Source organism: Acanthochromis polyacanthus, chromosome 6 (genome assembly GCF_021347895.1).
Source record: "Acanthochromis polyacanthus isolate Apoly-LR-REF ecotype Palm Island chromosome 6, KAUST_Apoly_ChrSc, whole genome shotgun sequence".
NCBI lineage: Eukaryota > Metazoa > Chordata > Actinopteri > Pomacentridae > Acanthochromis > Acanthochromis polyacanthus.
Window position 1 is genome coordinate 9,201,189 of NC_067118.1, and position 18,820 is coordinate 9,220,008.

An 18,820-nucleotide genomic window follows, 5' to 3' on the forward strand; every position below is an offset into this window, starting at 1 on the left:
TTTTACTTCTACTTGAGTGATATTATTTTGAAGTAACATTACTCTTACTTAAGTACAATTTTTGGCTACTCTGCCCACCTCTGAACATAACTGCACAAGGGTTTTCTAATCATCAATCAGCCTTTCAACACCATTAGCTAACACAATGTAGCATTAGAACACAGGAGTGATGGTTGCTGGAAATGTTCCTCTGTACCCCTATGGAGATATTTCATTAAAAATCTGCCATTTCCAGCTAGAATAGTCATTTACCACATTAACAATGTCTGGACTGGATTTATGATTCATTTATTGTTATCTTCTCTGAAAAAAACTGCATTTCTTTCAAAAATAGGGACATTTCTAAGTGACCCCAATTTTTTGAACAGTTGTGTAAACTTTTCATCTCAATGTTACATGATGGCACATCATTCTTAAATACTTCTAAAAAAGACAAGACATATCATGATTTACCCATTGAATCGTCTTTAATAATGAAAATAAACTAAACAGGTAAAAGACATCGCACCAGCAGAATCATCATTTGGCTATAAAACAAACAAAAAACAGCACATTTAGTTGATCACGAAAAGTCTCAGAGTTTGGATCCAGTGATGTAACTCAGGGATACGGATGTAAAAGCATTCAGATAAATTAAGACGTTCACATTTTGTTCACCAAATTCCTATGACGGATGAATACTCGCACAACCAAACATGTTACTCAAGCGTGCTAAAATCATGCGGCGGTTAACAGCGATGCAATGTCAGCTACAACAATCAGGTCTTATTCTAAGGATTATGTTTGTGTTTACGAGGTTAAATGCGTGAATACTCAGATGTGATGAGAATCCATCTCTGCTATCTTCCCCACATTAAAGTGACCCCCAAGTTTAATCTTCCATGCTAACGTGAAAATAGCCTGTACCTTGCTGAATACAAAAAGACGTATATGACATGTATGATGCAAAAAATAAAATTCAACATTAAATTACAGCGCTCAAAAAATAAAATAATCTATATTAAAGAAAAAAATGATAGAAAATTATATCTACATCTGTATATATATATAAAAAACAAAAGATTGTAACAATAAGTTAGATTTTTTCAATATGGAAACCCAAATTAGTTTTTTTTTACATCTGTAAAAGTGACAGAGGATTGCCTATCAACAACTTTTTGTTACATATCTAAATACATACAGACATGAGTCAAACAGCACAGAGAGACCCTTTCAAAAACAAAACAACACTTTCTGCTACTGAGACATGCTGATAGATCTTGGATTTCTGTTGCCGTTTGGCCCAGGCTTGTTGAAATGTCACGAGGGCTGGGAAAACCCTGCACAGTAGCAGCGAGAGGACAGCAAAACCTGATCACAGTTTGGAGGACGGGGAACCGAGAGCAGCAGGCTGAAACACGGAGGTTAAAACTGCATATTATCCCCCTGGAGGCGTGGAATGGTTGGCGCGTTCACATCCATCCACCACAGTACTGTGAAGTAGGGACAGACCGATTATCGTGGCCGATATTTGGTGCTTTTCCTGATCATCCGTATTTTTACTGGCCGATTATTGATGAAATAAACGCTCTACTTCAGGTTTGATGCAGCGTCATTTCCCTGTCGGTTTCACTCTGTCATCTCAAAAACGTCTGAACAAGAAACACAAACCAGGAAATTGGCTTCTCCCACAGTGCCTACGCTAACCGTTAGATATGGACTTTAGTGGGAAATAAAAGTAATAAACAGCGTAGGAAAATAGTGAAGAACAGCAGCCACTAGGTTGACGTGTGGTTTTAAGTAGAGATCAAGGCCGACTTTTGACTTTCTTTTTGATTATTTCTCTCTAAGGTCGGACTAATTCTATCACTAACAGGTTTCCTGCTCCTCTTAGCCTGTCTGGAGCATCATAACATCTTCCTGAAGTAAGATTAACCTTCACAATCTGCTCTGCTTCTCTGACAGTGGCTAAGAATTTGCTAATAGCTAGCAGCTAAAGTAGAATGCAGCCACAGATTAACCTGAAACAGAATCTGGAACACAATAACTAATTTAAGATGTGGACCTTAGTGGACAATAAAACTGCTAAACAGTGAAAGAAAATGGTGAAGAACAGCAGCCGCAAGCTTGATATTTGTGTTTTAAAATAGAGCTCAAGGCCGATATTTGACATATTTCGATTACTGCTAAGCCCAGTCTAAGGCTATCGCTAACAGGTTTCCTCTTCCTCTTAGCCTGTCTGGAGCATCCTCACATCTTCCTAAAGTAAGATTATCTTTAACAATCTGCTCTAACTGACAGACATGTCTCTTTAGTGGAGATACAAATCAGTAAATTAGCTTCTCTCACAGTGGCTAAGGCTATGCTAACAGCTAGTGGCTAAATTAGAAGGCAGCCACAGATTAACCTGAAACAGAATCTGGAAAACAATAATTTAAGATCTGGATTTTAGTGGACAATAAAATTGATAAAACAGTGAAATATTCAGAAAATGGAGAATAACTGTAGGAGAAAAACTCACTGATCTCAGTCGATCCCACATAAACAGAAAGCGTCCTGATTTAATCACTTGAATATTGTTGCCAAATATCAGGAAAGCTTGAACACCAATAATCGGCTCTGAAAGTATTGGCCCAATAAATTTTTTTAAAAACACATCAGTCAATCCCTACTGTACAGAGCTCAGTTTTGCTCTCCAGGGTTTTAGTGTTCTGTGAGACCAACCAGTTCTTTCTAAGGGCCACTCAGATCAATGAGGTAAAAAAAAATAAGGAAGGGTAACACATCGCCCTTCGTTTGCTCCCTCTGCTGTGGCCCTTATTCAAAGCTGGGAGCGTCTGAATGCTGTGTCCCAATGCTCTGCCTCTCCACCTACTGAGTGCACTCTGACAGTCACGAACATTTTCCCTGATGCTGGAATGAATGAGAGCGGATGAGGTACACTTCAAATGTAAAAGCAGAGGAAGAGGACACAGGTTAAGGCACCTTCTGAGTCACCTGATGAACCTGAGGCACGTTCTGGGACGGTTTCTAAATCTCCCAGAACGCGTCCACAGCGAGTGTTTTTACGTGGATGAGTCCAGCTCTCCCCTGTCGTTCCCCACCTCTCACCTCGTCTTGTGCCCAAAAGGAAAAACAGCATCTACTGATTACAGCGAGAGGCCGAGTCCGCAGCGTGCTCTGCTTTCTGGCCTGCACATTTACAATCATACAGAGAGACGAGAATTGTTTCGCCATTTGAGGAAATTTTGCACATCTGTGACTCTCACTCTGCATTTGTATGCCGAGGATAACAGGAGCTTTTAGCATTAAGACTCAGCAGGAGGGAAGCCTGCCTCTATCTGCATATAATTTGCTCAATTTGTGCAGAAAATAAATGCAAAAACAGTTTCTAGGTGTTTCGAAGGTTGCACAGTATCATATATTTTGGCTCTTGTTGCCACTGTGAGGCAAACAAATAAGCTCTGGGTTTAAATTTAGCACCAGTGCATCTCAAATATTTAGAATATAATGAAACTTTTTTTTCTTGATTGAATTCAAAAAGGTCCCAATCCATATATTCTATATTAATTACATGTCGTGACAGATTTCAAGTTTTTTATTGTGGCTTATAGCTCATAAAAAAAATCAGAAATCCAGTGTCTCAAAATATGATAGAGAATATTTCATTTAGAGTTTGAGCAAATTGTTAATATTTAAGACACTGGACATCTGATAATCAGAATTAACACAAGAACGGGCTTGAAATAACACATTTATGTGTAATTGATATATGAAAGTTTACCTTTTTGGATTAAATTACGAAAACAAAGCCCTTTTCACGATATTATAATTGTGAACGTGAACTTGTACTAATTGTAAAGTTGGAAGTAATTGAAATATCTAAGCATCACCCAAAACATGTTTTTACCTTTCTTTTATGTACAAATTGCACAGACTAGATATACTGATAACGAATTCGGAGGCCGATGGGCGTAGACAGTCGTAATGCTAAGCTAGGCTAGCTCCTGTTGGCTTCGTATTTAGCATAAATGTACGGCAGTTTACCTTTTTGAATTCAATTCTGAAGACGTTTCCGTGATATTCTAATTATTTGAGATGCCCTCATGGCTAGAATTTTACTTTCTGCCACGCAGTTAATAAGTGTATTTCCCAAAATGTGGAACTATTCCTTTAAGACAGAAGCCAACACGCAGCCACAAACGTAAAGCTGCAATCTAACGACATCAGAACACCGACCAAAAAACAGCGCATTTTGACACTAAAATCCTATATTCAGGCAGTGATGCCGCGACACACACACACACACACAACACATCCACACACACACACACACACACAATCACACAGTCTGTTAGTGACAACTGCAGCAGAGATGTCTAGTCCATGTGTCTTTACCCCACTCCATCATATCACATGTCCACAGTAAGAGAGAAGACACCCAACACACCCATCTGGGAAGATACGAAGTAGTAGTGCATTGAGGATACTGCAGTCCAAAGCCACCTCCACTGTGTCTCTGTACATTAAGAACATCGTGACGTGTATCTAAGACATTACTGACATTTGGCCGAATGCGATGGGAGGTTTTAGCAGTGACGTGAGGCTTCATGCGTGGCTGCTGATGTACAGTTAACAGTGGTGCGGTTACAGTTCCAAACCTAACAAAGCAGCATTAAGTCTTAAAAGTTCTCTTAAAAACCAAACCCATCCTCTCTGAAGTCGGGTCCCGTAAGTGGAAAAGGTGCACAAGAGGTGGTAGTGATTAGCTAGTAGTGGTAGGACCTGTTACTTGGGCACCAGGCCGCGGGATTGTGGGTAAAGAGGGGATCCTGGACTGGAGGGGCTGAACGGAGACGTCGGGGTACTCGACTTCTTGCCAGTTCTGGGTCGACTGAGGGAAGAAACACATTAGCAGAGGGTGAAACAGATTCACATCCAAATGGAGGAAATATAAGAAGCACCAGGTAAACCACAGCATGAGCTACGAGGACACTTCAAAAGATTCTCTCAATAGAAAACATCACAGGAGAGTAATTTTCAACATTAACTTTGATGCATTTGGTCCACTGACGTTCACGTTTTGTTCTCTCAAGGTCACATCTTAAAGATCTTCCTTTGTAGATTGGATTTTGATTGATTTAATGGATTTTATTTATTTATTACTCTTTTCAGAACTAATTTTCTTTATTGATTTTTCTATTTACACATCCTTCTTAGAACTAATGGATTTCTCTATTGATTCACTTATTTACATATTTTAGTCTACTCAATGTATCATTTATTACTTGCTGATTATTATTATTAATCTGCCAAGGAACGGCGGAGTTATGTGACGATCGGCGTTGGTTTGTCTGTCTGTATGTTTGCCTGTTAGCAACATTACTCAAAAACAGACTAACTGATTTGGATGAAATTTTCAGGGAAGGTCAGAAATGACACAAAGACCAAGTGATTAGATTTTGGCAGTGATGTGGCTTATGGTCTAGATCCACGGATTTGTTAAAGAGTTCTGTATCGTTGCCAGATAGCAGCACAGCGTCACTGTAACCATGACAACAAGTGAACACTACATCAGCTGCTTGCTGACGATCACATGATTGTGATCCTACTACGAATCCACTGCTGTGGACTTATCAGAACTTATCTGTCAGAAATTATCCAACGAACAACTGATTAAATAGTGGGGGTGTTTCTGAGTCCCATCAATTCCCGCTACCCGTTACATGTTTAGGTAATGCTATTTCATATCCGTACACAACAGCGGAGTACTGCGCTCTCTCAGTACTTTCCTAGTTTTCTGACTGTTTTAATTATTGTTTCTATCTATCTGTCTGTCCATCTCCTCACTTGCTCAACCCTTGTGTTTTAGAGTCCTGTATTTATAACATGAAGTTGGGGTGTTGTATTGCATTTTTATTCCTTTCATCTGTAAAACACTTTGTGCTATATTTGATTTGAACAGTAAGTGCTACATAAATAAAGTCTGATTGATGAATTGAGCAAATTATTAATATTTGACATAGTGGACTTCTGATTTTTGATGAGCTATAAAGCCCAAAGCATCAAAATTAACCCAAGAAAAAGGCTTACAATATTTATTTTATGTGTAATTATTATATTTAAAGTGTTGTGTAAATAAAGTCCTATTGAAGAATTGAGCTCGATCCTCCAGATTCTCCTGAACATCATGTATGACCTCATCATCACCCTCAAAATGACAGGTTTAGAAAACAGAAGTCAGACGGTGCAGGTTGGTGAGTAAAGTTCATGGAATTTAAAGCCACATTTGGTTGCTTCTGCTACCTGATGCTGTGTGGACTAATGCATCGTCATGGAGCAACAGCAGCCAGATTAAAGCTTTATTCTACTTTTATCTTTGATTTATTTCCACATTTGGGTTTTTGTGGACAGTGATATCAGGTTTTATACGATAGTTATGTTCCAAAAGTGGAAGTTAAGGCTGAGAACTTTTTAAATTACCCTCATATTTTACCAAAAATAAATAAAACTTTTGTTCCTGACGGCTAAAAGAAGAGTCACAGGCGACAGTCTTACCCAGACTTTGGTTTCTTGAGGCTACTGCTGGCGCTGGCGTACGGTGAAGATCCAGAGCCGCTGTGAAAGCCGGAGGCGTCTACCTGGATCTCGTCCTCGTCCCTCAGAGCGTCCTCCAGAGCTGCCGCCACCTTTGGGGCGATAACTGGCTCCTGGTACTCTTTGGTGGTCCGAGCAGGCAGGTCCATGTCCAGCATCAGGATGTTTTCAGCCTGGAGGAGCCAAGTCAACCAAAGTCAGTTCAGCTTATCGCCATAAAATCATGTTTGAAACACAAGGGATTGAAATTCATCACCCAGGTCCAGCAGTGTACAGAATAAACAACATTATGAGAAAGAATAGGTCACATGTTTGTACAGTTTCTGCAGGGACATTGTATGGAGCAAAAAAAAATCTGCAACTTGTCATATATTCTGTAAATAACTAAAAAAAGCACAACAGTGAATGCAACAATTTTCATGATTGATAGTTTTGCCTCAACTGTGAAATTGTGCCATCATATTTTGATAAAAATGAGTTTTGAAGATTCCTTTAAGTGATTTATACAGAAAAAAGTCGCAAATTTGTTGAGTCACGCCTCTAAAATGTGACAATTTACTGGTTGTATAGCTCAAATATAATAATAAACACAGCAAGCAAATAGTTCCATCACAAATGCCATTTCTTCACAAATTTGTGATATTTTATCAAGTCAAAAAAATGTCCAACTTGTCAGATATTCTGTAAACTTAAAAGCACAACAGTGAATGAAACAATTTTCACCACTGATAGTTTTGCCTCAACTATGAAGATATGTCATCCGTCTACTCAATTATTTGGATAATTTTGTGTTTTGAAGAACCCTTTAAGTCATTTTTACAGCAAAAAAAAGTTTTAAAAAAGTGAGTCAAGGCTCTAAAATGTGATGATTTACTGTTTTTATAGGTCAAAAATAACAAGAAATCAAATATCTTAGCATTCCTTCACAATTTTGTGGCGTTTTATGAAGTAAATAATCTGCAACATAATCAAATTCTATCTTCCATCTATCATGTATTATTTGATAAATAGAGAACCTAATGGAATAATATGCTGCACAATATGTGACTTCTGAATTCCCATGCAGCATCAATAATTTATCAATACCAACAAACAGAACTTTTGTGTTTGATAATCTTTGCTTTGATGCAATTACACCACGGCTGGAAAGTGTGGATTCACTTTTTAGGCCCTATTTATACCTGATACTAACATCCAATCTGTATTCTGTAGTTTTTGGTTTTCACCTGGTTGTAAAATATGTTTTTCTTATCTGATCTAAAAATATCTATTAGTTAGACTGACTTATCAATATGGCACATCCCACAAAAGTGTATTATGAAGCGAGATTAATGCGTTAACGATGTATGCTGAGCCTAAATCCAAAGTTTGGCTGCTCTTTAACCTGTCAGATCACCATGGTAACTGATGCTGCAGAGCTAGATCACCATGGTAACTGATGCTGCACAGTTAGGTCACCATGGTAACTGATGCTGAACTGCCAACCAGCTACAGAGAAAGTTTTATTCAGAGTTTTGGATTTACATCTGCTGTAAGAAGCACCAGAACACATATCTGTTCTTAAGTTTGACAGCAGTCAGTGAAAATTTCTCTGTCTCGCGATACCCTTCCTGTTTATGTAGATCAGGGGTGTCAACTCATTTAAGTTCAGGGGCCACATACAGAACATTTTGATGTCAAGTCTGCCACACCAGTACAATCACAGCATAATAACCTATAAATAACCACAACCCCAAATGTTTCCCTTTGTTGTAGTGCAAATAGTACATTCTGAAAATGTTCACATTTAATGAATTATCTTTTTACAAAACACGATGAACAAACTGAAAAATCTTAAGAAAAATAAATAACATTTCAACAAGGTAGTGTCTACAGATACGGACCCGAACCCGTAGCCTGTGGCCTACGGATACGGCACTTCCCCTTATCATAAATCTTAATGAGACGTACATGAATATTAATGAGCCGGCTGATGAACGCGCTTTGTGATTGGCTGGTAATCCGACGTGCATAAATATTAATGAGCCGGCTTGGTAATCCGAGTGATGAAGGCGCTTCCGTGATTCGAGGTGAATCTGCGTGCCGAGCAGGGGCGGATCTAGGATTCTAGGAGATCAGGGGCTTAGCCCTGAGGGTGCAGATGCCGATTTATTTTTTCCGGCTTTTTTTGTGCCACGCACACAAAACTATCCTTATTTTATTTTTTTACATCAACTTACCACCAATTCAAAGCTGTGAATGGCACAGAGAACACTTAAAAATCAGACCCATGCATGATTTCTATAACGTTAACATCAGTGGTGGACAGTACATTTACAATTTTTAGCCACTTTTACTTTACTTGAGTATTTCCATTTTAAGGTACATATCAGAGGGAAATATTCTCCTTCCACTCAGCTACATTTGTTTGACAGCTTTAGTTACTTTTCAGATAACGATTCATAAAATTCATGTGAAAATACCCACATGCTGAGTTTAAATGTTTGAAATGTTTCTTGATGAGATTAGAAAATTCTCCCTCTTCTTCAAATAAATGAACTGTTTTAAACTCCCTTGGATTAGCTAAAAGAAACATAGTTATTAACTGTTGATTGAACCACCCAAAAGTGTACATATTAGCTAAAATTAGCACAAGCTTAAACATCTGCAGTAGTAAAATACAGTATAATAATCCAAAAACATCTTATATAATGGCAAAGCACTGACAGGGAGCATTTTTCTGCACAATGAATACTTCAATCATTTTGCCAGTAATACTTTTTCATTCATATTTCATAAAGGGTTTTTAGTCTTATCCTGGAATGCAACATTGATCTTGCTGTCTTTCATTTTCAGTGCGGTTGTGTTGTTGTTGGTATTAACGGATAATACTGATAGCCAGCTAGCAAAATCAGTCAAAGTTTCACAAATCGGGAACATCAATCTGTCTAGCAGCTTCAGCTACTGCTGCTGCTGCTGCTGCTGCTGCTGCTGCTGCTGGTGGTGCTGCTGCTGGCGACGTCCGCTTTTTGAAAAAGCTTCTGATATCCATTACTTGAGTCGACGCTGGTTGGCAGTAGAATCAAGGAGCAGCGACTAGCGCACATAGACGTAAACGCTTCTTCTTCTGGACAGGCGGCAGGCTGCCAGCTGCTCTCCAGCGCATGCTGCCACTCTCTGGTGAATTCCAGTACTGCACATTATACTCAGACCAGCTCGGATCCGCGATCCGGGGCTCTTGAGAAAACATCCGGGGCTTGAGCCCAAGTAGCCACCCCCTAGATCCGCCGATGGTGCCGAGCCTGTCGTGTCAGTCATCCGTTGTTCTCTTTTCTATCATGCATAATGTCTTATAAATATAATTATCTGACTTTTTCACGGACAGCGATTTGGGGGTTGAAATCAGCACTACTATTAAAAATAGCAAAACTTTTTATTCATGTGATCCTGTTCTAATAAAGCACAAACAGCAAACAAAACAAATGGCGGAACTAACAGCCAGCAAACGAAAAGTATTTTTTTACCTTCAAAAGTAGCGACAGACTATTACATATTAACAACCTAAACAAAACCCTGACGTATTTTCTGCGTCTGTCAACACAGACACTGCACGTCAGTCACTTTAATGTTAGCGGACTCTGTTGAATGGCTAAGTTACATAACCACAAACAAATCTCACAATATCACAGTAAATCGAGTTTGTGGGTTTTTTTTAATTCATGCCGAATTAAAGAGCTGCTCCTCACCATTCACGAGTGTTTGTTTCATATTCGACATCCTTAACTTTATCTTGTAAATTAGCGTCCGAAATTAAATGGGAACATTTGCAATGGAGTTCGTCAGCCGCTTCCACCACTGAACGCGGTAAACTAATTAATAGGAACTGGACTTCAAACAATTTAGACATGGCGTCTAAAAGCGTAAAAACTGCAATGTCTAAAGTGTGAGAGGAGACGGTGTATTTTTGGTTAAATTATACAATGTTCGCCGTCAGAGTCATTCATATAAACTGCCTGTAATGTGCAGCAAATAGTAGTTAACCGGCGCCAGCTCTTCAGTGACCTTAACGGTCCGTACCTCTAGTACAGATACTACAGGTACGGGTCCATACCTGTAGCATCAACCTTTCAACAATGCTATGCCTCAGTTTATCACACATTACAACTTACAGATCAGAGTGTCTACAAAGACACAAAACATTCAGTCTCAGGTATCTGGAACTCCTCAATTTCCTTCGGGATTAATAAAGTGTTTTTTGATTTTGATTTGATGGAACTAAACAATATCAAATTTTACTTTGTGATCAAAATAACTTGTCATGGTCCAGAAATTACTTAAAATTTAGTTTCACAAATTTACAATTTGCAGTTGATGTCTTCTCTGCAAAGTCATTCCACAGTCCAGACGAGACCATCTGGCACCAGTTTTGGCCCACGGGCCTTATGTTTGATATCTATGATGAAGATGAAGCAATGCAAACAGCAGGAATTCAGAGGTTCAGATAATCTATCTTACCATGTTTGACGGAGGGACCAAAATTAACTTAGTTGTGTAAATTAATGATGGATATCTTTAGTTTTTGAAGCTTTGTGTGGTATAAAGCTGCAGGGTGTGTGTCATCTATTACAATCATAGAACGCACAAATTGTGAGATACTATGCTTCACTTACTCATTTCATACTATTGTTCTAATCATTCAGACTGTTAACTTCCTGTGCTAGGTCACGTGTTACCGCGGGAGTCTGCAAGATCTCGTTGTTGTTTTTACCCGGCTCTGAACATGGCAGAGAAATAAAGTTTGTCGGAAACCAAGAACGTCGTGTTTTTGGCATTTTCATGGTAGCAGAGGATGGTTACCAACTACAGAGTACTGCCGAAGTTTGACGAAGCCAGGCCATAAGAGTGTTGGAAAAATGAAGTCAGTATTTGGAGACTTGTTATGGACTTGGACAAAAAGAAGCAGGCACTAGCGGTGGCACTGGGGCTCGAGGGGAGAGCCAGGGAGACTGCTTTGGAAATACCCGCGGACGATCTGAACAAAGATAACGGTATGGAAACCTTGCTTGCTAAGCTGGACGCAGTATTCTTAAGAGAAGAAAAAGACCGCATTTATGAAGCATATTCCTCTTTTGACTCGATATCAAAAGACGGTGCGGTGTCCATGGCGGACTACATAATAGACTAAATACATAATAAAGCAAAGATATAACCGCATGAAGAAGGACAACATGACCCTGCCTTACGCTGTGTTAGCGTTTAAACTCCCGGACATGGCTTGTCTCGAGGAGAAGAGTCGGCAGCTAGCCCTCACAGCGTGCACGGATTTAACATTCGTCTCTATGAAGTCAGCTTTGAAGCGGATTTTCGGAGGAAAAACTACCGGAGTAAGCAACGGCATTGAGACTCAAGATGCGGACTTTTTCATGGAGCAAAGATCACCGGGCAAATTCAGGCGGAGCACGCCACAAAGTGGACAGCGGCAGCCACTGCAAGGTACTAATCCACTCGACAAATATGGTAAGCGAGCAAAATGCGTCATTTGCCAGAGCACGTACCATTGGGCTAAAGACTGTCCTCATCGGATGAATGACGTTAAATTGACAGAAGACGAAAATGCAGAGGAGTGTAATATTACACTGTTTACCAAAGCAGGAGTTACAGACTCCGAGGTCTTCCTAGCTGAATCACTGGGATCAGCTATCATTGACACTGCATGTACAGGTACAGTTTGTGGTGAAAAGTGGCTGGATAGTTACATAAAGGACCTGAGCCAAAGCCAACTTACTAAACTACTGCAAACAGAATCTCCAAGCTGCAGACCTTTTAGATTTGGAGATGGTCAAGTGATTCACTCTAACAGAAGAGTGAAGCTTCCTGCCAAGATCGGGCAAACAAAGTGCCACATCGAAACTGAAGTTGTTCCTGCTGATATTCCCTTATTGCTGAGCAAACTGTCTCTGAAGAGAGCAGGAACTGTTTTAGACATGGAGAATAACAGTGTTGTCATGTTCAAGCAACCAGTGCCTCTTGAGCTCACTGGTCCGGGACACTATTGTGTGGACATTAAAGATGCAAATGCAGAAGTGAGCCGTAATGAAAGTGAAGTTCTCATAGTCACAGCAGAGATGTCAACAAAAGAGAAGCGTAACATTCTCCTCAAACTTCACAAGCAGTTTGGCCACGCCTCTGTAGACCGGCTGCAGAGGCTCATCCAAAGCTCTGGAAATACTGAAAAAGACTGTCCAGTCATTCTGCAGGAAATCATTTGTGACTGTGAGGTATGTCAGAGGTACTGCAGGACCAAGCCCAAATCTGCAGTTGGTCTGCCCTTAGCCTCAGAATACAATGAAACTGTGGCAATGGATCTGCATGAACTGGAACCCGGCGTATGGTACCTCCACATCATCGACCACTTCACATGCTTCAGCGCTGGAAACATTGTGAGGACCAAGAAACCCTCAGAGATCGTCAACTCCTTCATTCACTCGTGGATTAGTGTCCACGGTGCCCCCAAACGGATCTACACGGACAACAGTGGAGAGTTCAATAATGAGGAGATTAGAGACATGGCAGAGAAATTCAACATTGAGGTAAAGACTACAGCGAGATACAGTCCTTGGAGCAATGGGCTGCTGGAGAGACACAACTTGACACTGACTGAAATCCTCCTGAAGGTGAAAAAGGAAAACAGCTGTGGTTGGCCAACTGCTCTAGACTGGGCTCTTATGGCTAAAAACAGCATGATCAATGTACATGGTTATAGCCCACACCAGCTCGTGTTTGGTCAAAGTCCTAATCTCCCTTCTGTTTTGGTTGATAAACTACCTGCTCTAGAGGGCACTACTATGAGTACTAGAGTAGGGCACCATTTAGCAGTATTACATGCTTCCAGGAGAGCTTTCACAGAGATGGAGTGCTCAGAAAGAATAAGGAGGGCACTACTCAGGCCTACAGATGAACAGTATGAGACAGGAGACAGAGTGTACTACAAGCGAGCAGACAATACAGAGTGGAAAGGTCCTGGTGTAGTTATTGGTCAGGACGGTGTTGTAGTGTTCATAAGACATGGTGGGATTCTTGTCAGAGTACAGCAGTCCAGGCTGAGCAAAGTAAATACACAGGATGAGGTTAAACCTGTACTGCCGAGTATTCCTGAAAATGGTACAGAACATGAAAGCATGGTACACAATGATGTGTCAGAGAGTTCAGATGATGAAGAGAGTGTTAATGGAGAAGAGCAAATCCCTGAAAACACAGAGACAGATAAGGGAGAAAACGTGAGACAAACTAATGAGACGTGGACTGAAACAGAGAGAGATACAGCTAATACAGTGGGTTCTACTAATGTCAAACTGAGAACAGGTCAGACAGTCACATTTACAAACAGAGATAATGGTGTTCAGCACACTGCCAGAGTGTTAGGCAGAGCAGGAAAAGCCAAAGGGCAATACAAAAATTGGTACAATGTGCAGCATCTTGAACCCGATGGTAGTGTGGGACAAAAACAAGCATTAGACATGTCACATGTTGAAAACCTTCACACTGAATGCGAAAACAGAGATGCTGATGTACTCATTACCAAAGACATCTCTTTTGATGCTGCTAAACAGCAAGAGATTGAAAACTGGAAAAATAACAATGTTTACGAAGAAATCACGGATAAAGGTCAAAAATGTGTTTCAACTAGATGGGTCTGTACACTGCAAGAAACTTCTAATGGTATTGTTCCCAAAGCACGCCTTGTGGCGAGAGGTTTTGAAGAAGTCAATACTCATGAGTTACAGAAAGATTCTCGCACATGTGCATCAGAGTCACTCAGGCTGTTGTTAGCTGTGATCTGTCAAAACAAGTGGAAAGTTAATTCTATGGACATTAAGTCTGCCTTTTTGCAGGGCATGGAACTGTCAAGAGACATTTACATTCGTCCCCCACTTGAAGCAGGCGTGGACAATGTTCTGTGGAAACTAAAGAAATGTGTGTATGGACTTGTGGACGCTTCCCTCCACTGGTACAACAAGGTTAAAGAATTCATGCTAAATACTGGTGGTAAAGTATCACAAGTTGATCCTGCAGTGTTCTATAGGCAGGATGAGCAGTCTGAAGTCACAGGAGTACTGGCATGCCATATTGATGATTTTCTTTGGGCAGGATCAGATTACTTTGTAAAGGCGTACAGCCAACTTATCCCATGAGTATTACATGCGTATTTCCAGCGTATGGGGGGTATATGAAGTCTCACATTTCCAAATCTGTATCAGTTTGTACCAGCAGTTCAGAGATGGAGGTTGCTGTGCTGCAACATCACCAAGATTTGTTACAGTTGGCAGTTGAGTATGCTAGGCACAGAAGAAGGCGGCGTAGAATGAGACGTGCAATCTGGGTGAAACCTTGGATTGGAAGGCGGCGTCAATTTGGCCTTTATGACCAGCTTATGGTTGAATTGAGAAATGAAGATCAGAGAGCCTTCAGGAACTTCCTACGCATGCCTCCAGAAATGTATGATAAACTGCTGGACAGGGTTGGTCCCAACATCACCAGCTGTGTACGCTCCTCATACGTTAGGCTGATGTTCCGCATACGTTTCTCATATGTCGGAGGTACGCTGATATATGTTACTCATACATCGGTATACGTCCAACTCAAATACACATCACTTCACATACGCTCACATACGCTATGCGGACGCTACTCATACCCTACTAATACGCTGACGGTACGCTAGGCTCACGTTACTCTAACGGCCATTAACCGAAAATCGACTCAATACGCTGAAAAGTTGTGCGTATAAACAATTTTTCGAAATATTCGATACATTCCTCAGACGCTGGCTCTATACGCTAGAGTGTGACAGGGCCCTAACCAACGTCATCTCTGTGCTTAAGTCTGCTTTTCATGTGGGTCGTGAAGAACATGAGAGTTTTTCATACAGTTGTGTTCAAAATAATAGCAGTCCATCATGACTAACCAGATTAATCACGGTTTTTGGCAGAAATTTTATTATTAGATGGCAAATAATTTACTCGTAGGTGTTGTTGAGTCACAGAAACCAGCAGACCTAACATTCATGACATGCATGCTCCTGAGTTTGTGTAATTGAATAAATAATTGAAAGGGGCGTCTTCAAAATAATAGCAATCTCGAGTCCAATCAGTGAGCTCATTCGTTATGTGACGAAACAGGTGTGAAACAGGTGGCCTTTATTTAAGGATGAAGCCAGCACATGTTGACCATGAAATTCTCTGTGAAAACCAAAGATGGGTCATTCCAGACATTGTACAGAAGAGCAGCGTACACTAATTAAAAAGTTGATTAAAGAGGGGAAAACATACAAAGAAGTGCAGAAAATCATAGGCAGCTCAGCTAAAATGATCTCCAATGCTTTGAAATGGAAAGCAAAACCAGAGAGACATGGAAGAAAACGGAAGACTACAGTTTGGATGGATCGATCAATAGCCAGAATGGCAAAGACTCAGCCAATGATTAGCTCCAGGGAGATCAAAGACAGTCTGGAGTTACCTGTGAGTTCTGTGACAATTAGAAGATGCTTGTGGTAGGCCAGTCTATGGGCAAGAAGCCCCCGCAAAGTCCCACTGTTAAAAAAAAGACGTGCTGAAGAGGATACAATTTGCCAAAGAGCATATGACCTGGCCTAAAGAGAAATGGAGAAATATTTTGTGGACTGATGAGAGTAAAATTGTTCTCTTTGGGTCCAAGGGCCGCAGAGTCTTTGTCAGGTGACCCCCAAACACAGAATTCAAGCCACAGTACACCCTGAAGACCGTGAAGCATGGTGGTGCAAGCCTCAAGATATGGGGCTGTTTCTCTTATTATGGTGGGCCCATTTATCGCATACCAGGAATCATGGATCAGTTTGCTTATATCAAAATACTTGAAGAGGTCATGCAGCCTTATGCTGAAGAGGAAATGCCCTTAAAATGGGTGTTTCAACAAGACAATGACCCCAAACACACCAGCAAGCGTGCAACATCTTGGTTCCAGACCAACAAAGTTAAGGTTATGGAGTGGCCAACCCAATCCCCGGACCTTAATCCAATCGAAAACTTGTGGGGTGACATCAAAAGTGCTGTTTCTGAGGCAAAACCAAGAAATGCAGAGGAACTGTGGAAGGTTGTTGAGTCATCCTGGGCCAGAATACCAGTTGACAGATGCCAGAAGTTGGTTGATTCCATGCCTCACAGATGTGAAGAAGTTCTCAAAAACCGTGGCTATACAACAAAATATTAGTTTTTTTATTCACAGGAATGCCAAATCAAACTGTTTTTTTAAGTTTGAAATGAACAGTGCAGATACTGCTATTTTTTTGAACGGGCAAAAATATTTGTTCCTGTAATTTTCTGCAAATGATTTAAAATATTGAGAAATTTCTCACCATGTTTTAATGTAAAATGCAAAGTGCATTGTTCTCAGTTAATAAAATAAAAAACTTTGCATTTTCCAAGCAGGATTTTACTCACATTTTGAAGAACACTGCTATTACTTTGAACACAACTGTATGTGGGAATGGACATTGCTACTGTTGGTGGTGAAGTGCAGGTACATCAGCACAGTTACATCGACAACCTACAGCCAGTTCGTTTACAGACAGCACGTGCTGTACAGAGAGATGCTCTGTTGAACAAGCCAGAGAGAGAACAACTCAGGTCCAAAATAGGACAGATTTTGTGGGTTGCTAAACAAACAAGACCAGATGTTATGTTTGATGCATGTAGTCTGGCATCCAACATTAAAAATGCTACTGTTCAGTCCATACATGAAGTGAACAAAGTGATCCGTAAACTTAAGTCAGAGAAGGTCACACTTAAGTTTCAACACTTGGGCAACAGTGATGACTTGAGTTTAGTTGTCTTCAGTGATGCTTCACTGGGCAATCTTCCAGATGGAGGCACACAAGGAGGGGCTTTGATTGCTCTCATGGGAAAAGCAGGAAAGTTCTTCCCTTTGTTTTGGCAGTCTAAAAGAATTAGACGTGTGTTAAGAAGTACACTGGCAGGAGAAACCCTTGCCATGTCAGATGGTATTGACAATGCTATGTTCTTGGCTACGCTCTACTCTGAGCTCACCACTGGTGAAGCTGGTCTCAACACTCTTCCCCTTATCTGTGTGACCGACAATCATTCCCTGTTTGATGCTCTTAAGTCTACAAAACAGGTCACAGAGAAGAGACTCAGATTAGAAATAAGCAGCATTAAAGAACTACTGCAGGCTAACAGCATCAAAGAGGTGTGTTGGTCAGAGGCTAAGTCACAACTCGCTGATTGTTTGACTAAGAAAGGTGCATCCCCACTTGTGCTTCTTAAAGCACTGGATGAGGGTGTCTGGCTGCTGTGATGTTATTTGCACTGTTAAGCATTTGTTTGGGTACAGTTTTTTGTTGTTATGAAATCTACTTACCTGAGCACACTTGAAATATTAATGTGTTCTGACAAGTATTTGTTTATGGTGACTTGAGTGTTTTATCAGTTAAGGTAAACCTGTTATTCATTATTAATTAAAAAAAAAAATCGCAGCGACTTCCAATCGCCTCGCCGTTTACAATCGTCATTAACAAGCTATTGTTAACGTCGTTACCATCGCGCGGGAGTATCAGCGACAATAAAGTGTTCAAACTTGTGAAATCAGCGTTCAAATAAATGAAATCGGCGGAAATCGGCGGATCCGCGGTAAATTCCCATCCCTGAAAAAAGCGGAATTCCGCGAATTCGCGGAAAAAATCACATCCCTGAGAATGTCATGTTTTTGTCATTTTCACAGACTACACTAAATTCACTTACACAACTCTACTGCTAAGTCTGACTTGTTTGGTTTTGCATTTTCTGTCATCAGCCATCTGAGATCAACCTTTGTGCTGAAAACTGAAACAGGATGTGGATGAAGAATGCAGAACCAGTACGTCTGTGCTGTTCATGCACACTGTAGGGAATAAAAATACATATATATAGTTGTAGATTTATGTATCAGTGATAAGGGGAGGAAGAAGTGCAGCTTACTTTGTATCTCACGTCAGGCCTTAGCATCATGGCCCTGCGTGCGTGTTGACTGAGAGGCCTCCTGTAGCCGACCGCAGACAGAGGCCTGGTCATCATCTGATGGTCGCTGAAGCAGAAACACAGACAGGGAGACGGTAAATGGCACGGCATCATAGGAAAACATTCTGTTTGACTAGAGTATCACACAACAAAGCAACAAGCTGTTTCTACAATGTTGTCAACTATTTCAAGTCTGTTTAACCTGAGAGGCTGGTGAT

General features: G+C 40.6%; 1 protein-coding gene across 1 annotated transcript in view; it reads right to left on the reverse strand.

The window, feature by feature from the left end:
- Window positions 1-445: 445 nt before the first annotated feature.
- The window catches only part of kif3b (kinesin family member 3B), a 31,459-nt gene continuing 13,084 nt past the window's right edge, over window positions 446-18,820 (reverse strand). Inside the window, exons 7-9 of the mRNA XM_022202836.2 lie at window positions 18,564-18,669; window positions 6,538-6,749; window positions 446-4,873 (exon numbers count right to left, since the gene is read on the reverse strand). Of these exons, the coding sequence (XP_022058528.1) occupies window positions 4,768-4,873; window positions 6,538-6,749; window positions 18,564-18,669 (424 nt within the window). The 3' untranslated portion in view covers window positions 446-4,767. The remainder of the gene's footprint in view (window positions 4,874-6,537; window positions 6,750-18,563; window positions 18,670-18,820) is intronic.